The sequence below is a fragment of the Emys orbicularis genome, chromosome 17 (genome assembly GCF_028017835.1).
Source record: "Emys orbicularis isolate rEmyOrb1 chromosome 17, rEmyOrb1.hap1, whole genome shotgun sequence".
Taxonomy (NCBI): domain Eukaryota; kingdom Metazoa; phylum Chordata; order Testudines; family Emydidae; genus Emys; species Emys orbicularis.
Genome location: NC_088699.1, coordinates 6,850,841 through 6,867,472, shown reverse-complemented (window position 1 = coordinate 6,867,472; position 16,632 = coordinate 6,850,841). Strand labels below are relative to the sequence as shown.

At 37.2% G+C, this 16,632-nt stretch overlaps 1 protein-coding gene across 1 annotated transcript in view; it reads left to right on the top strand.

Moving 5' to 3' along the window:
* The window catches only part of BCAS3 (BCAS3 microtubule associated cell migration factor), a 498,029-nt gene that overhangs the window by 230,311 nt on the left and 251,086 nt on the right, over positions 1-16,632 (top strand). The window contains exons 22-23 of the mRNA XM_065418107.1: positions 2,972-3,168; positions 5,037-5,134. Coding sequence (XP_065274179.1) covers positions 2,972-3,168; positions 5,037-5,134 — 295 coding nt within the window. The remainder of the gene's footprint in view (positions 1-2,971; positions 3,169-5,036; positions 5,135-16,632) is intronic.

The following is a 16,632-nucleotide window of genomic DNA, read 5'->3' as shown; positions in this document are numbered from 1 at the left end:
TTGTTAGTCTCTAAGGTGCCACAAGTACTCCTGTTATTTTTGCGGATACAGACTAACACGGCTGCTACTCTGAAACCTGTTATATCAGGGTAGAGGTGTACTGTAACTACAATGCAAGTGTTATATCATAATCCACGTTCCAACATCATTTAGTTACTTTACAACTTAGCTCACATTACTTGTTGGGTTATTCTTCGGTGTAGCAGATGGTTTACAGAGCAAGAATAAAGTGGACATACAGCATAGAGGATTGTGTGTTGCTAATAAAAAGATGATTCAAAGTAGCAATAGGAGCACAGCGCTACTCAAGTCTTGTCATAAATACTCTGTAATAGAGCAGCAAGTATATTTTATATGAAAAAAATTCCCAAATGAGGTCTCTTATTACACAAAAAGAGAATCAGGAAGTGCACCAAGAATGCTTAGTTTTTGCTAAGTGAAAAGAGTGATGATATCTCTTTTGAACATGAAGATCCTAGCTTTCTCTAAGCAAGCCACTTTAGATTACGCCCAAAGAGCATGTATGTTTTTCAAAATTAAAGTGTTGTTATCAACAGTAACAGCATGCAGTGAAAAAACACTGCCCTTCACTTCAACTTTTCAATTAGAACAGTGGGTAATGTGTGCTGTCAGTGTGAAGTAGATACAATATGTTTGTCCTGCACACAACAGGAGAGTGAATAGGAACATCTGGCCATAGCCTCGGTGAAATTTCAAAGGCATCTGTTTACCTCTCGGCTCTGTGACACTGATGGTTTCAAGCTTAAAATATACAGAATGCTTTATCTGTGGCCTAATTTACATTGCCGCATAAAAGCTACTTAAATTATAAACCCTCTACAGTCAATCTGAGTTACCCCAAGATAAATAGAAATATGGAGGTAGTACTACGCAGACTATGCTTTTGTCCTCCCAGGCTTGCAAATAATTGCCTTGGAACAATATTTTCTAAGCCTTTAAAATTACCTTGTGTAAGAATCAGAAGTCACCTAAAGCACAGAAATGTGATAATAGTTAAAGAAAACTGTATGATGTTAAGCAGGAAGGCACATCTATATGTAACAAAACTACCGAAAGATGTAAATACAGATGTCTTCAGTGTACTGCATTCTATTTGTTTGTGGAGTTATTTATTGTTTTAATAGAAAATGGTAGGAATTTAGTAGGCTATCTGATTTTGTGCTTTTGAAAATACCTGTTCACCAAAGTTTAAAAATCAGAAACTCTTAACAGGAAAAGAAAACACTAAAGTGTCTGTGCATATGCTTTGTTATTCTTAACTATGTCTTAATGGTCTTGTACGCCTGGCTGGGTTGGCCTGTTCATTCTAAGTGTCTACTTTCACAATTACATACCTTTTCAAAACAAAAATTACTAATTGAAATTCTCATGCTCGTTTGCATTCTTAGAGATGACTTTTTTTAAGTGTTTGAAAAAATTGATGATCATCTGGTTTTGAGGTGTCAGTATGAAAAAAGGCATCTTTCACATGTCCAAAAATATTTTGGATGCTCTTTCCTGTTTTGCTTACTGGAAATGACCTATTTTGTAAGATTCAGACAGGCCATGGATTTAGTTTCTCATTAAGAGCAAGTATCCTTGAGTTAAAGGATGAAATTTGTTTAAACTTATTTGCAAACATCAGAAATTTGCACACTCTGCATGTACTTTCTATACTCTCCTCTCCATTTTAAAGTATGTATGGAAGTATGAGGCCTCAGGTTATGTATATATGCACTAGTACATGGAAAATAAACCCTTTTGCTTTTGTTTAAATTGTCAGACTTTCAACTGAATGCATATATGTTAAACATTTAGCTGTCTTGCTAAAGTAAGTGTATTGTATATACGTGGTTGTATTGTATATATGTGGTAATGTGTGTATGGCTGGAGCTGTATGATCTATTACAAATGATGTTGTTTTTCAGCAAGATGGTCTCTGCCAGCAGTAGCTTCAGGAATGCCAACAGTAATTATCAACTTTGTTTTGAAATACAATTCACACTTTATACATGTGTAGAAGTGCTTTTTACAGTGTGAACTTTCAGAACGATGCACTGAACAAAATTGTAACAGCTTGCTCTTAAAGAGAGGTCTCCCTGACCTGGTCAGGATTAAAGTTGTTGACAAAGATGTATGGGGGAAGGTTTTCAGTTGCTTCACTTGGTCTAGGTGGACAAAGACTGAACTACGTTCTTCTCTGGTTGTTACCAAAAATTCTAAATTGTTAGTTTCGTAGCTATGGAATTCATTTCGCAATGGTAAGAACAAGGTACAAACTTGGTCATATGAAATAATAGTCATGGTGAATGTCATGGGCTCCAGAACAGTGTAAGAGGATTCAGAGATTTTGTCGCCTAGAAATATTTATAAAATTGAAATTATCAAGGGAAGTTGTTTTCTGATCTTGAGCAACACATAGGGCTTAATTTTCAAAGTCAGATGCCTTAATAACATTTCTGACTCTCGCATATGGATGCTTAGATTAGCACATAGGTTTAAAACAGGCATTTGAGTGCCTAAGTGCCCATATGAACATCCAGATACAAGGTTTGGACATGATGTGTAGGAGCCCAGATTTGAAATTTGGATTCACTGTAGATTTTTATTTTGAAGGGTTAAAATGCTGTTAATTTCTAAAATAGTTTAACCCAGAATCCCGTTTAGGTTCTACACCCATTTAATTCCTGATCAATGGCTGGATCCTGCAAGGTGCAGAGAGTCTCCTTGTCCATTTCTGAGTGCCTTCATCTCCCACTGAGACCACGGGACGGAGGGTTCTCAAAGCTTTGCAGGAGGCCCTTTATAGGATCAGAACTTATATAAGCAAAGCCATTCTGTATTTTGCTCTGCAGAAATGTCTTCTAAGGAAATGGAGCAAAATGCCTTTCTCTAGTTTGGTTGCCCTGGGATTCTAGATGGTTCATGAGATTGAAGGAATTTCTCAATATGGTGTAAAATATTCTTTTAGGTTGAAATAGTGACTCACACTGGACCTCACAGACGCCTATGGATGGGCCCCCAGTTCCAGTTCAAAACGATTCATCCCTCAGGTCAAACAACGGTCATTTCATCCAGTTCTTCTGTGCTGCAGTCACATGGTCCAAGTGACACCCCACAGCCTCTTCTGGACTTCGATACAGATGACCTTGATCTCAACAGCCTCAGGTAACAATAGTTAATTTTACAAGAATGTTTCTTAGTTATTTACACACAGATTAGCCAATTGCTCAAATAAATTCTTCCATGTAAACGCATAACAATTAATATCAAGCTTGTCTGGATCAGATACTTAGACGATCACATGCCTTGTTAATGATAAAAATTCATGTAGGACAAAGTGATGATAAAAATTTCTATCCAAATGTCTTTAGTGGTCGCCTAGATTCCCTTCTGTTGCCGCTTCTTGCCTGAATAACAATGGAAGATGTGCAAAGTCCAGTTGTCTTGTTCTATTGCACTTAATCTCTAAAATGTTCAGTGCTTCATTGCCTTCCACAGTTTCTGCATTGCTTAGCAACATCATTTGCTATAACATGACTAGGAGCATCAGGGTGTAGATTTATAGCCTGCTGACTATAAAGGGGTCAGTGTGTTGGAACACTAAGTGAACTACTGGAATGTTCCCCCCCCCCCCCCTTTTCCATCTTCTTTTCTTTCCTTGTTCAGTGTATTATGTAAAATTCTGGTACTAGATTTGAACCTAGTGATGCCTTGAAAACTTTTTCCCTCATGTATGCTTTTTTTGTAATTGGCAAAATGACATTGTCTGATGGAAGTGCGTTTTTATCTGCCTCTTTGCCAACAGCAAGAACATCTCAGTGCAACAAAACGAAAGTCGCTGCTTTAGTTGGTTCATGACTTCTGTTTCTTCTTAAAGAGTAACTCATATCCTTACCTTTTTTCAATGTACTTTGTATTGGGTTTGCTTTGTTTTCCTCCATTCTTATTTTTAAGATTTCCTAACATTATTAGCCACTTTCTAGGAGCAGTTGACTTCCTTGCAATGGGTCAACAATTGCTAATAGATTATCAGAAGGTGCCAGAGTGAAACCTAGTGCTGTTACCCTGCTGAAAATGGGTATAATAAAAGAACCAAGTAGTTCATCTCAATACGTTACCCCAAAACTTTCAGATGTTAGTCATTCTCAGTTTAATTAATTTAAAGCTATCAATCTTTGCATGTGGACTTTTTGCGGGGAGGTTGTTAGTATTTATTGGTAGCCAGTGATTTTTTTAAAGTGCCATATTTGTCATACATTTCTGCTTCCCCTATGATAGCTAGAAAGAGTTAACAAGCTTTAGGAAGTCTACATCTTTCAGAGCCAACAGATGATTCTGGAACCTAAAGTTTCATGGTATTGGCTCTCTGGGATTTAGACTGTATTCCCATCTCCCATGAATAAAACAGTGGAAGATGACCAACCCTGCTGAAAACTATGCAAACTCTTCTGGGCCCTGAACTTGATGTGAATAGTCTTTACTCATGTGAGTAGGCCCATTTACTTCAATTACATTGCCCCCTCTGTAAGGATATTCTGGATTGAACTCTTAATGTGTATAGCTGGCTTTCTAAGGTTCTTTGGAACCCAGCCAGCTGATGTCCAGATGCCGGATATTTAAAGAATTATATGTATATATATAAAAATCATTGATTAAATGAAGAAAGATGTATGCTGGCAGGAGAGTAGGTAGTTAAACACATAACCTTTCCCTGCCAAGCCAAAGGACTTGTACCATACCTGTGGGCAATAAGGGGAATTTGTGGAGTGAGGGTTTTCTTTTTTTCTTTTTTCTCTGGGGCTTTCTAAGAGCTCTAATCCTAAGAAAAAGTATGGAGACACTTAGTTTTCATGAAATTTATCATCCATTGCTTGGATCCACACACCAGTGGAAAATAAAAGCTTTCAACACTTGGTTTATTTTAGAATAAATAGTTCTTTAATTGATTGGACTTGTTCAGCTTTCTTGATTTAAGAACAGCCTTAATGAGCAGTGATTTTGACGCAGGTGAAACATGTGATTTTAAATTTCAGGATTCAGCCTGTTCGCTCTGAACCTGTTAGCATGCCGGGATCATCGCGCCCGATTTCTGATCGCAGAGGAGTTTCAACGATGATCGATGCTACCACAGGTAAAAAGCACGTGTGTTGATTTCATGTTTTGATTGACATTAATGGCATTTGTCGAACTTTTATTTATTTGCGTAGTAACATGCTGTTACTAACCAAAGCCATATATTTAAAGAGCTGTCAAAATTTTCAGATCTACTGTAGGGTCTGTGCTATCTTATATTTAATGAACTTATATTGAAAGCTACCAGGATGATGACTTATCTTGCCTTTGATCACTCGAATGTGAAGTAGCAGTACTGACATAAAATCTAAATACAATATATGTGTTCAATTTACTGAAACAGAATATCAAAGTGCCTGATCTAAAGAAACAGAAGGTGTGTCAAGGCTAACACAGGAATGCTTTTATTAGTGAAAGCATAAAGTTTAGAAAATCATTACACTAATAATCTCTGTCTATCATGGTTATAAATTACTTACCAATGAAAAATATCCTTGTATATATTAGCAATGTCTGTGAGTGAACACTCCCTATCAGATAAATTAACCAATGTTTCTTTAGCAGGAATATTTTTCACTGACTCCTTGTGCAATGGAGAACAACTTTAAATAAACCATGATTATTTCAATATCAGCATAATAATATATGTACTATCAAGTTTTCTGCCTTTGTTTCTTAGTGCCATGGTATACTATGTATAAAGAAACAAGGGCAGTGGGGTTTTATACTCCAGTACAGCTGTATAGAATGTGAAGGTTCCACACAGCAGGATTTTCTCAAATAAAATCTCTCACAAGTAGAATTATTAAACACACAGCATTAGTCAAACAGTCGAGTCAGAGAGGATTTTAATCTTTAGCGATTTGAAAATCCCTAGAGACTGCTGATTGGATTGAGGTTTAAACTGTAAAAGGAAACTGCAACACATAAAGAAACTGATTTGTGAAGGGTGTTTTAAAGAGAGTTAAAATGAAAGCTCCTCTTCCGGACTTTGTTTGCTATAGATATAAATTCTGAATCCAAGATATTACGTTTGTGTGCCAAATCTATTTATTTTGGTGTCTTTTTCTAGATCCGTGTTTATAATTAAGTGTAATAATTACATTCACACTCCATAGTTAAGGTTGTGTCATCACTGACATTTAAAAATCCCTATTTTCAGACATTTTAACGTTGTTAAATTAACTCTGCTTGAAACTAGGCAGACATCTGGGACTGCATCCTGGGAATATTTTTAATAAATGTATATGAAATATTGAGAAAATTATCTTGGCTATATAGGGAAACCTACAAGTATCAAAACTGATACATTTTTGTAGTAGTTCATCTGAAAAATGTCATTTAAAAAAAATAAAATATAACAGACTTAGCTCATCATGGTAACCTCGGACAGTATATTTGAAATTTTGAATACCAAATTATTAATGTTTTAGGCTATTCCACCCTACAAATCCAACCATGGCAGCTGTCCAGCATAGTTAGGGGCATTTGCAGGATGGCTAGAACAACACAAATAAAGAACGGTGTCCTAAGTCCTTATCTAGTCTATAACATGGTTCTCTAATATGATTCTATAACCGAGTTGTTCCATCTATGCTACAGACAATAAACCATGCAAGAAGATGGCTACCTCCCTGTGCTAAATAACCCACTTCGGTAGTGTAGCTGGGGCCTTTGTGTAAAGTGGCTCATATGCATGTGATGAAGCTTTTTTTGGTAATGCTTTTAACATGTGTGTCCACATTAAAATTAGTATGTATTGTTATAAGACTACATATATTTATTGTACAACAATGCAGTTTTGTTATAAGCCCTCATAAGTTTCTTACAAACAATACATGGATTTTGCCAGTGATGTGCTGATAGCAATATTTTATTTAACTCCACTTCCAAACAGTTTGGATTTGAATTGATTTTTTGATTCAGAGACTTTAACCTCTATTTGAAGCCTTTGTATTGGCTGAGCCCTGGTTCTTTCCCATGCAGAAACTATTACTCCTTACAGGTTTCAGAGTGGTAGCCGTGTTAGTCTGTATCAGCAAAAAGAACAGGAGTACTTGTGGCACCTTAGAGACTAACAAATTTATTTGAGCATAAGCTTTCGTGGGCTAAAACCCACTTCATCGGATGCATGCAGTGGAAGACACAGTAGGAAAATATATATACACAGGGAACATGTGTGTTGCCATACAACTGTAACAAGGGTAATTAATTAAGGTGAGCTATTAGGAGAGCTATTAGCAGCAGAAGAAAAAAAACTTTTGTAGAGTGGATGGGTCATTACACAAAGAACATGCTAATTTTTCCCATGCTAATTTTTCCCCCTACTGTTACTCACACCTTCTTGGCAACGGTTGGAAATGGGCCATCCTGATTATCACTACAAAAGTTTTTTTTCTTCTGCTGATAATAGCTCACCTAATAGCTCAGATTACATTTGATGGTTTAGTGAGGTGGCCTCTCCTAAAGGGTTAAGGAGCCACAACAGAATGCATGCACTTTTTCTCAAGGTTTCATTCTGCACTTGAAACGGAGTCCAGCAGATGAGAAACAGTATTTAGCACGCATTCTCTCTTCCTCTCATCTTTTCATTTAAAAAAAAAATGCTTAATGGATGTGTGCAGCAAATTACATTAAACTCAGCTTTGACTGTAAGGATTTTATTTTAAATACCGTGCTTGAGCTGCATTACATTTTTGTCTTCCAAAGTCCAGTACTGTAAATATTCTTATTTCCTGCTGATATTACCAAGGCACGTCCTAAATGGCTTACGTTCTTTATGAAAACAAGTTTATTGGCAAATACCTTTTTAGGTTTGATGGTTGTTGTTTTTTTTAAGTAGGTCATAAATTTTTTATTACCTAACCTGAACCAGGAAGTGATTCTTCAGTTCTGACCCATACATTTGAGTCTGTTGCACTTTATGAAGATACTTATCTGGCTGTTTGATTGCCTGTTGCTTAGAGATGTGACCAGTGTGGCGCCCCCTTATCAAGTTCTATCACTTGGTCTTGCCATCAAAAGATTGCAAGTATGTGTTTATCATCTTTGATTATTCTTGCAGCGCATTTAATAGCTCACACACACACACACACACAACCCCTGCCGGTGACAGCTCTGTCTTTGTGTTTAACACGACAACAGTGTACATATTTTTATTATGATAACTTTTATAGGTATGTCAGCAAAACCATGCTATCATGTAAAATTTTCTGGCACAGAGGATTTAAAATAATTCTTAATTTTAAAAAGTATAGGCCACTTGCACTGATGTAAATCAGGAAGATCTCCAATGAGAGCCAGGGAGTTATACCAGAATAAAATCAACGTTACTGAGTATAGAATCAGGTCCATTTCTGTAATAAAGAAGTGAGATCTAAGTATTATGTTAGATAGAATTTAGTAAATTATATTTAAATTATGGAAGGGCTGTTTTTAACAGTAAAGATTGGAGGTAGGTTTTCTTGGGTTTCTTTAATGAAAATGACTTTATTTGCTCAAGTTATATTTAAATCCTTTTTATTGGGTTAACATTTTGATAGTTACCTTGGGTAAAGTTAAACATTAGGGTTTATCTTTTGGTAAAGCATAAATAATTTTTTGTTTGTTTTTTGGTTGTTGTTTTTTCCACAGTATACAACCAAGTTTGCATGCATGTGTTGGTTTCAGTCCCTAATGTTGGCACTTGTTCAGTTGCTGCAACCTGATGAGGATGTTTTGTTTCTGAATCACTTGTTTCTCTGCTCTGAGAAGATTCTGGGTATTGGTGATTATAAAGAGCTATCCCCAGTCTAAATCTGCACATAGAGCAGGCCAAATACTGCCTCTATCTTGGAGTACCTCTTTATTGTGGAAGTCTGATTCACATGAATCTACATAGCAGTCTAGGTACTGAATCTGGGGAGGTGCATAAATACTCCTGTTAATTATCATCTTCTGTTAATAGAGGCCTTAATTCGTGCATCAGGTTATATTGTGCTCTCTCAAAAATCAATTCTTGCAACCTGCCCCTACCAGAAAAGCTTGTATAAAATGTATATGTTGCCTATTCTACAAATACATTCGAAGCAAGAGGAAGACCAAGGACCGGGTAGGACTGTTACTCAATGGGGGTGGGAGGGAAACAATACCAGAAAATGTGGAAATGGCAGAGGTGCTTAATGATTTCTTTGTTTTGGTTTTCACCAAGAAGTTTGGCGGTGATTGGACATCTAACATAGTGAATACCAGTGAACATGAAGTATGATCAGAAGAGGCTAAAACAAGGAAAGAACACGTTAAAAATTACTTAGACAAATTAGATGTCTTCAAGTCACCAGGGGCTGATGAAATGCATCCTAGAATACTCAAGGAGCTGACTGAGGAGATATCTAAGCCATTAGCAATTATCTTTGAAAAGTCATGGAAGACCGGAGAGATTCCAGAAGACTGGAAGAGGGTAAATATAGTACCAATCTATAAAAAGGGAAATAAGGACAATCCAGGGAATTACCTGTCAGCTTAACTTTTGTACCCAGAAAGATAATGGAGCAAATAATTAAGCAATCACTTATCACCTTATTATCTAGATGTTTGCAAATTAACAGTCAGCATGGATTTGTCAAGAACAAATCATGTCAAACCAACCTGATAGCTTTCCTTCAGCGGGTAACAAGCCTTGTGGATGGGAGGAAGCGGTAGACGTGGTATATCTTGACTTTAGTAAAGCTTTTGATACTGTCTCACATGACCTTCTCATAAACAAACTAGGGAAATGCAACTTAGAGGGAGCTACTATAAGGTGGGTGCAAAACTGGTTGGAAAACTATTCACAGAGAGTAGTTATGAGTGGTTCACAGTCATGCTGGAAGGGCATAACGAGTGGGGTCTCGCAGGGATCAGTTCTGGGTCCGGTTCTGTTCTGCTGATTTAGATAATGGCATAGAGAGTACACTTATGAAGTTCGCAGACTTTACCAAGCTGGGAGGGGTTGCAGGTGGTTTGGAGGATAGGATTAAAATTCAAAATGATCTGGACAAACTGAAGTAAATAGGATGAAATTCAATAAGGACAAATGCAAAGTACTCCATTTAGGAAGGAACAATCAGTTGCACACATACAAAATGGGAAATGACTGCTTAGGAAGGAGTACTGCAAAAAGGGATCTGGGGGTCATAGTGGACCACAAGCTAAATATTAGTCAACAGTGTAACACTGTTGCCAAAAAAGCGAACATCATTCTGGGATGTATTAGCAGGAGTGTTGTAAGCAAGACATGAGAAGTAATTATTCCGCTCTACTCTGCGCTGATTAGGCCTCAACTGGAGTATTGTGTCCAGTTCTGGGCACCACATTTCAGGAAGGATGTGCACAAATTGGAGAGAGTCCAGAGAAGAGCAACAAAAATGATTAAAGGTCTAGAAAACATGACCTAGGAGGGAAGATTGAAAAAATTGGGTTTGTTTAGTCTGGAGAAGAGAAGACTGAGGGGGGACATGGTAACAGTTTTCAAGTACATAAAAGGTTGTTACAAGGAGGAGGGAGAAGAATTGTTCTTCTTAACCTCTGAGAATAGGACAAGAAGCAATGGCTTAAATTGCAGCAAGGGCAGTTTAGGTTGGACATTAAGAAAAACTTCCTAACTGTCAGGGTGGTTAAGCACTGGAATAAATTGCCTAGGGAGGTTGTGGAATCTCCATCATTGGAGATTTTTAAGAGCAGGTTAGACAAACACCTGTCAGGAATGGTCTAGATAATACTTAGTCCTGCCATGAGTGCAGGAGACTGGACTAGATGACCTCGAGGTCCCTTCCAGTCCTATGATTCTAGCCATAAAAAAATAAAACGCTTAAGTGTGTCCATGTGGCTGTCCCTCAGTCTGTGCTCAGTCTGTATTTTTCAGTGTACTGCCTTCATTGGCCATAGGCTAAGCATGTAGCACAAAGTGATTTCCATGGACTCCTAGGTGTGTGTGTGGGGTGAATTGTTGTGGGGTGTACAGTATGGAACTTCCAAGCTGTGATTCAGTATGAACTAGACCCAGGGGAGCTGATGGATGTGGGGCTAAGGAATTACAAAAAGCTTCGACAATTTCATTTGATAGTTTGTAAATGGAGTTAAAGGGAGCTTGCCTGCTGCACAAATAGAGGATGCAGGCCTACATCTCTATAGCATCATGTGTGTGGTCCCCATATTATTGTGAATGTTTACTGTGAAATATAAACACCACAGCTAGTCCTTATCAATACCATATAGTGAAAGGAACCTTTTAATTGTCCAGTGTCTACATTCAAAGATGTTCAGAGCTTAATATCTGCTATTTAGAAGAATAGGGTAAATTTTTCAAAAGCACCTAAGTGACTTAGGAACCTAAGTTCCATTTTCAAAAGTGACTTAGGCACCTGGGACCCTAAGTGCCATTGACTTGCAGTTAGACTTAAGCTGCTAAATGCCTACATCACTTTTGAAAATGGAACTTAGACTCCTAAGTCACTCAGATGCTTTTGAAAATGTTACCCCTAGTTTGCAGGTAATATTTCAGAACTGATAGCTGAGGCAGGAGGCAATACTATACATGATCCTCATAATATATTGGATTACAATTAAATAGATGTAAGAATTTTAAAATATCTTGTGTAAAATTAAACCCATAGGTGAAGAACTTTGCCAGTATTGCTGTTCTAAGCAATTCAATAATTTGTATACCTGTAAGTGAATGCTCTATTTTAGAAAATTCCTAGTGGACTGGATAGAAGTAAATGAAATAAGTCACACTGAATGCAGGTAAATAAAAGATTCTTTGATGCAACTGATAACATTAGAAGAGTACTTTAGTAAAAGCACACATAGAACCAACTATAATAAAATGGATATTTTGTGTAAGGATATTATTTTGATGTAATAAGATGTTTATATTAATATTTTGTCCTAGAGTATAATGTTGTAATGGAACAACTTTGATTCCCTGAAAAATATTATTGTAAAAAAACTAAAATGAACAGTGGTGAAGATTATGCGAGTCAAATGTAAAGATACATAATAATAATAATAATCATATTCAAATACTGTAAGTGCAGATGTGAATTTCAATAGGGTTTTTTTAGATCAATGAGGGATATAAACTTATTTACATTTTAACTGTATCTTTAAATATAAGAAGAGTTAGCAAAAATGTCTCCAGTAAGATGTCCCTTATATTTGTCCCTGAATGAGCACATACTACTCACATGCATTGGGGGAGAATGTCCCTTTAAGGATTTAAATGCACTATCATTCCAGGTTGACAGTGACAAACATTCAAAATCAGTGATAGGACTTTAAAAAGAGTAGAATTTAGCCCAAATTTTAACAGATTGCATAGAAGGGTTCAGGAATATACAACAACAGATATTAATATAGCCTTGTTCAATTAAAAAATAAATATAGCCTTAGGGAAAACAATATATTTTTTTCTCAGACAAAACTGATTGTTTTAACATTTACCCATGGCCCATGAAACAATTTTGTTGCATTGCCATTTGAGCCACAAAATGGTGACAAAAGAAAGCAATTGACATATTATAATTGGCTGAGCTATTCTTTTTTCCCCCCAGGTGAAGTAAGTGAAAACTTTATTCATTTGATCTTTTATTATTCATACTAACACCACTGAAGTAAGGACTACATGGCAAACTTGTACTGTCCAGCAGTACTCTCCCTTGGAATTTAATAAACGCCTCTGTTGTCACACCTTAAAACATCCAAGCTCTTTTCTGTTGTGTGTGATCAAATATTTATTCCCAAATACCATACACCTAGGAGTGTTTCTGTGGAGTAGCAGAGATCAGTTACTCAGGTAGTAAAGATGTGTGAATGCAGCTGGCAGATGAAGTAACCAACATTATGAATTCCCAGTCTGTCCTCCTTGCCAGAGGCAATACCTGACAGGCCTGAGCGGTCATTGGTTTCCTGTTACTGGCGTTGATAGGGCCTGAGGAATCTTGGCGTCATAGATACTTAAGCTATCCCCCTGCATGAGTGGAGACGGCCAGTGCTGGAGGGTCCTTGTTGCACAGAGGTGTAATCAATATGGTCTGGAGTCCTTGACCTGAATCTGTAATTACCTGGATGGTATAAAGGTAGTTTGTTGTTACTGATAGTGATTGCATTCAGGTCCTCTGTTTGTGGTGCTGATCTGTGAAGCAGGGGGAGGATTTGGCCCTTTTTCAGTTCTCCACAGTAATCAAGAGGTTTTAATAATGGTCATATAACAAGCCATTCTTATAAGGGACATCACCTGTTCAGTGCCAAGGAAAACAGGAACCCAGCAGTGCACGTTTTGCAGTTTTACCTTCTGTCGCTTCATTAAAAGGGATGCCTGGGCTATAAATTCTAGCTCTTTTAAGTAATACCTTTTTAGAACAAAAGTTAGTAGCAGAATGGCTATTTTAATAAGTGTTTTAGTAGGTTATTATTTAATAATAATTTTACTGTATTTATAGAACAAGTAATAATTTGTGGGGTCTGATCAGTTGAGTTTTTTGTTGACTGAAATGTGCTTTTAAAGAACTGAGGGTTTTTGTGTGTGAGTTGTGCAGTGCAGAATGGGGACACTTAAAAGGGGGATTTTAAACTTGATGTAGTTGATTCAGTTGGAAAAAATGTTAACTGATGATTTTTAAAGACAGCCTTAAGTCAGAACTGACTGCAGTGGGCTCGGAGATGCCAGTGCAGTATACATGATTACTTCTAGGAACAGCTATGCCCTATAGACTAGGGAGATGTGACGAGAAATTAAAATGACCTGACACTGCTGATTGGGCACTTGCTGCTGGATCATTGCCTGGCTTGGGAAAGACTCAGCTGCAGGGATGCATGTAGTAACATTAATGTCTTGCAACTACTGGTGGGTGTTACTCTCGGCAGAAGTATAGAAGGAATAACTTGACAGACACGACATGGGTAGAGTGGGTAAATGAGAGATTAACAACATTGTTATATACCAATTTATTTTTTGCCTTTCTAAAAAAAAATTATGGATGTGGTGTTTGTGGAAGATGAAGGACTGAAGGCCGCTCCTTAGCACACAATGACATTCAGCTGTACCTGTTTCCAGTGCATGTTGCCCCTTGGCTATGTGAAAAGGGAAAGACTCAGTCTTTATGGGGCAGAAGGTGGTTAATCTCTGTGCCCACTTATCATTGGCCTTTCTACTGAGACTGCCGACAAATGAATGAATTCATCTCATTCATCTGTGATGGTTGTTCTTTGAGATGCAGGTGCTACTCAACTAGAAAATGCGGTGAGATTACTAGCTAGTTTCAAGTAAACAGGTGAAAAATCAGATGGCCACAACTTTTGGTTACTACTGACCTGGGACAGATTTGGACTGATGATCTAAAGTGGAAAAACTCCATATCACCGGATGAATCACCTGAGCCATTCAGTTCCCAGAATACTAACCGTCTTGCTCACTTGTTTTTGTTAGCATATGGTAGGCATTATTCTTCAAGAATGTATTCTGCTCATTCCACCTACTGCTACAGAGCATGAACATGCATTTTCTAGATGTAGAGAATACATAGCCCTTTTACACCTTTGTGAATCAAGAGCAAATGGCATAGCCTCTTTTGTGAACAAAGGACTGCCACACATAGGAGAGGGCTGCTCCTGGACAATAGAGTTTGTGATACTTATGGAGGCAGGAGAAGTCTGAGGTTCCTTTTACATTTCCTTTCTGGGCATTTTGAGGCCCATTAACTGGTAAAAAATATAAATCATATAGACAGTGAGATTTGAAAAAAGTTTTTGATTCAGTTATTAGCAGCTTGAATAGGGCCCTCCATATGTAATGTCACGTTAGTCCCATGGCTATAAATGTTTACATATGCAGTTCACCTTCTCTGAATTTAAGTAGATTTAAAGACTGTAGAATATTGATTTCCTCACCTCCTGTAATTGAATAGATAAATCAAACTAACTAAATCCAGAACAACTATGTTTCCATACTGTGTGTATTCTGCTGATGTTTTCTAAGTAAATAATCGGGTGGGTAACACACAAAAAGGTACAGAGAACTTGCTTACAAGGGGCATTTTAATAGGTGTAAATAAGAAGGCAGTGGAGAGTTCTTCTGTTATTAAATAAAATAAATGTATTTACAGACATAGAGTATTGTGATACATATGTTTCTTCTTCGGTTGTTTTGTTTAACAATTCTTAGAAGACCTGGGGGCAGACGTACAGCCAGCATAGGACTTTCAGACATACATACATGTGCAATATTGTACGATTAATTATCTTGATCATCTTTCCTGCTATCTTGTCATACTTACCAGTTATATTCATGCTAATATCACCTCACTCTGCACTACTGAAAAACACTCAAACTTTGTAGTGGGGCTTTATTATAGTAAAAGAGTGATATTGTTCCCTTAAGACAGATCTTCAGTTAAACCGACAAATGTTTTTAGAAAGCAAGTTTTATAAGTTTTATTTTCCAGTTTTTTCAGTACCTTGAAATAATTTTTTTAAAATCCCATAATACATTGTTCTCTGTTCCCAAAACAGACATGATCATAGCATTGATAATTGATTTCCAGTTTAGTGAAACATAAGTCAAGAATTCTGAAGATAATAGCTTAAGCAGAGTTGTGCAAAGCCATGGGGATTGGATTCACAGAGACTAAGTGAACTTTTTCCCACTTTCAGAATGCAGATCAAAATTCAACTAAAACTGAGCCTGGTTTCTGGCTGGAAGCAGAAGAAATCAGTGTCAGTTGTTTTCTAGTTGAACCATAGCTTAGTTCAAGTTCACTGAAAAGTCTGTGTACCTTTTTGCGTATGTCCCATTTTGGGGCTTACTTTCAGAAGATTGGCCCAGATAAATAAAATGATGGTGATGTTTTGAACCAAATTACTATTTGTCTTTTTTCTTCATAATTTTAGGGAAAGTCCAGGGTGGTCTCGGTGAAGGGTCATGGGACTAGTTCTTTTTTTTTTTTTAAGTCAAAAGTTTTACACCACAAAAAACTATATTTTTTTCTATTTTTACTGTAAATAACAAGAAGTGGGAGTTCCACACAGTAGCCAAGCCATGTAAACTCAACCTGGCTCTCAAATTTAAAAAACAAAACCCTTTCTCTAGTGAGACAGGATGGGAAGCTTGTGATTTCTTATCAAGTTTCTCATTTCATCTCTGCTGGGATAGTCCTTTGTGTAGCAGCAATGTTATTGCTGGGCTCTTGCTCTCTATTAGCTGTCCACGTGCTCCAGTGATAAGGCTGTCAATGGCATTTGTTCTGGGTTAAGCATCGTATGCATTCACCTCACATTTCTCTCTCTGACTCCCCTCTCTCTCTTCCCACGCCGCAAATCCCCAAATGCTAGAAAGTTGCGGGTGTATATGGTATTTTATATCATGGAATTCATGATTCTGTGGTAGCTGTGAGACAAGTTAAGCCTCAGTTAGTTTGAGATGAAAGCTTGAATGTGATTTTGAAAAGATCTTAACCCTTAAAGAAAGGTTATTTATGTTCACTCCCCCACTCCCCCTTTAACCAAAGGAAATCCCAAGGAAACAGTACCTTTTAATCAAGA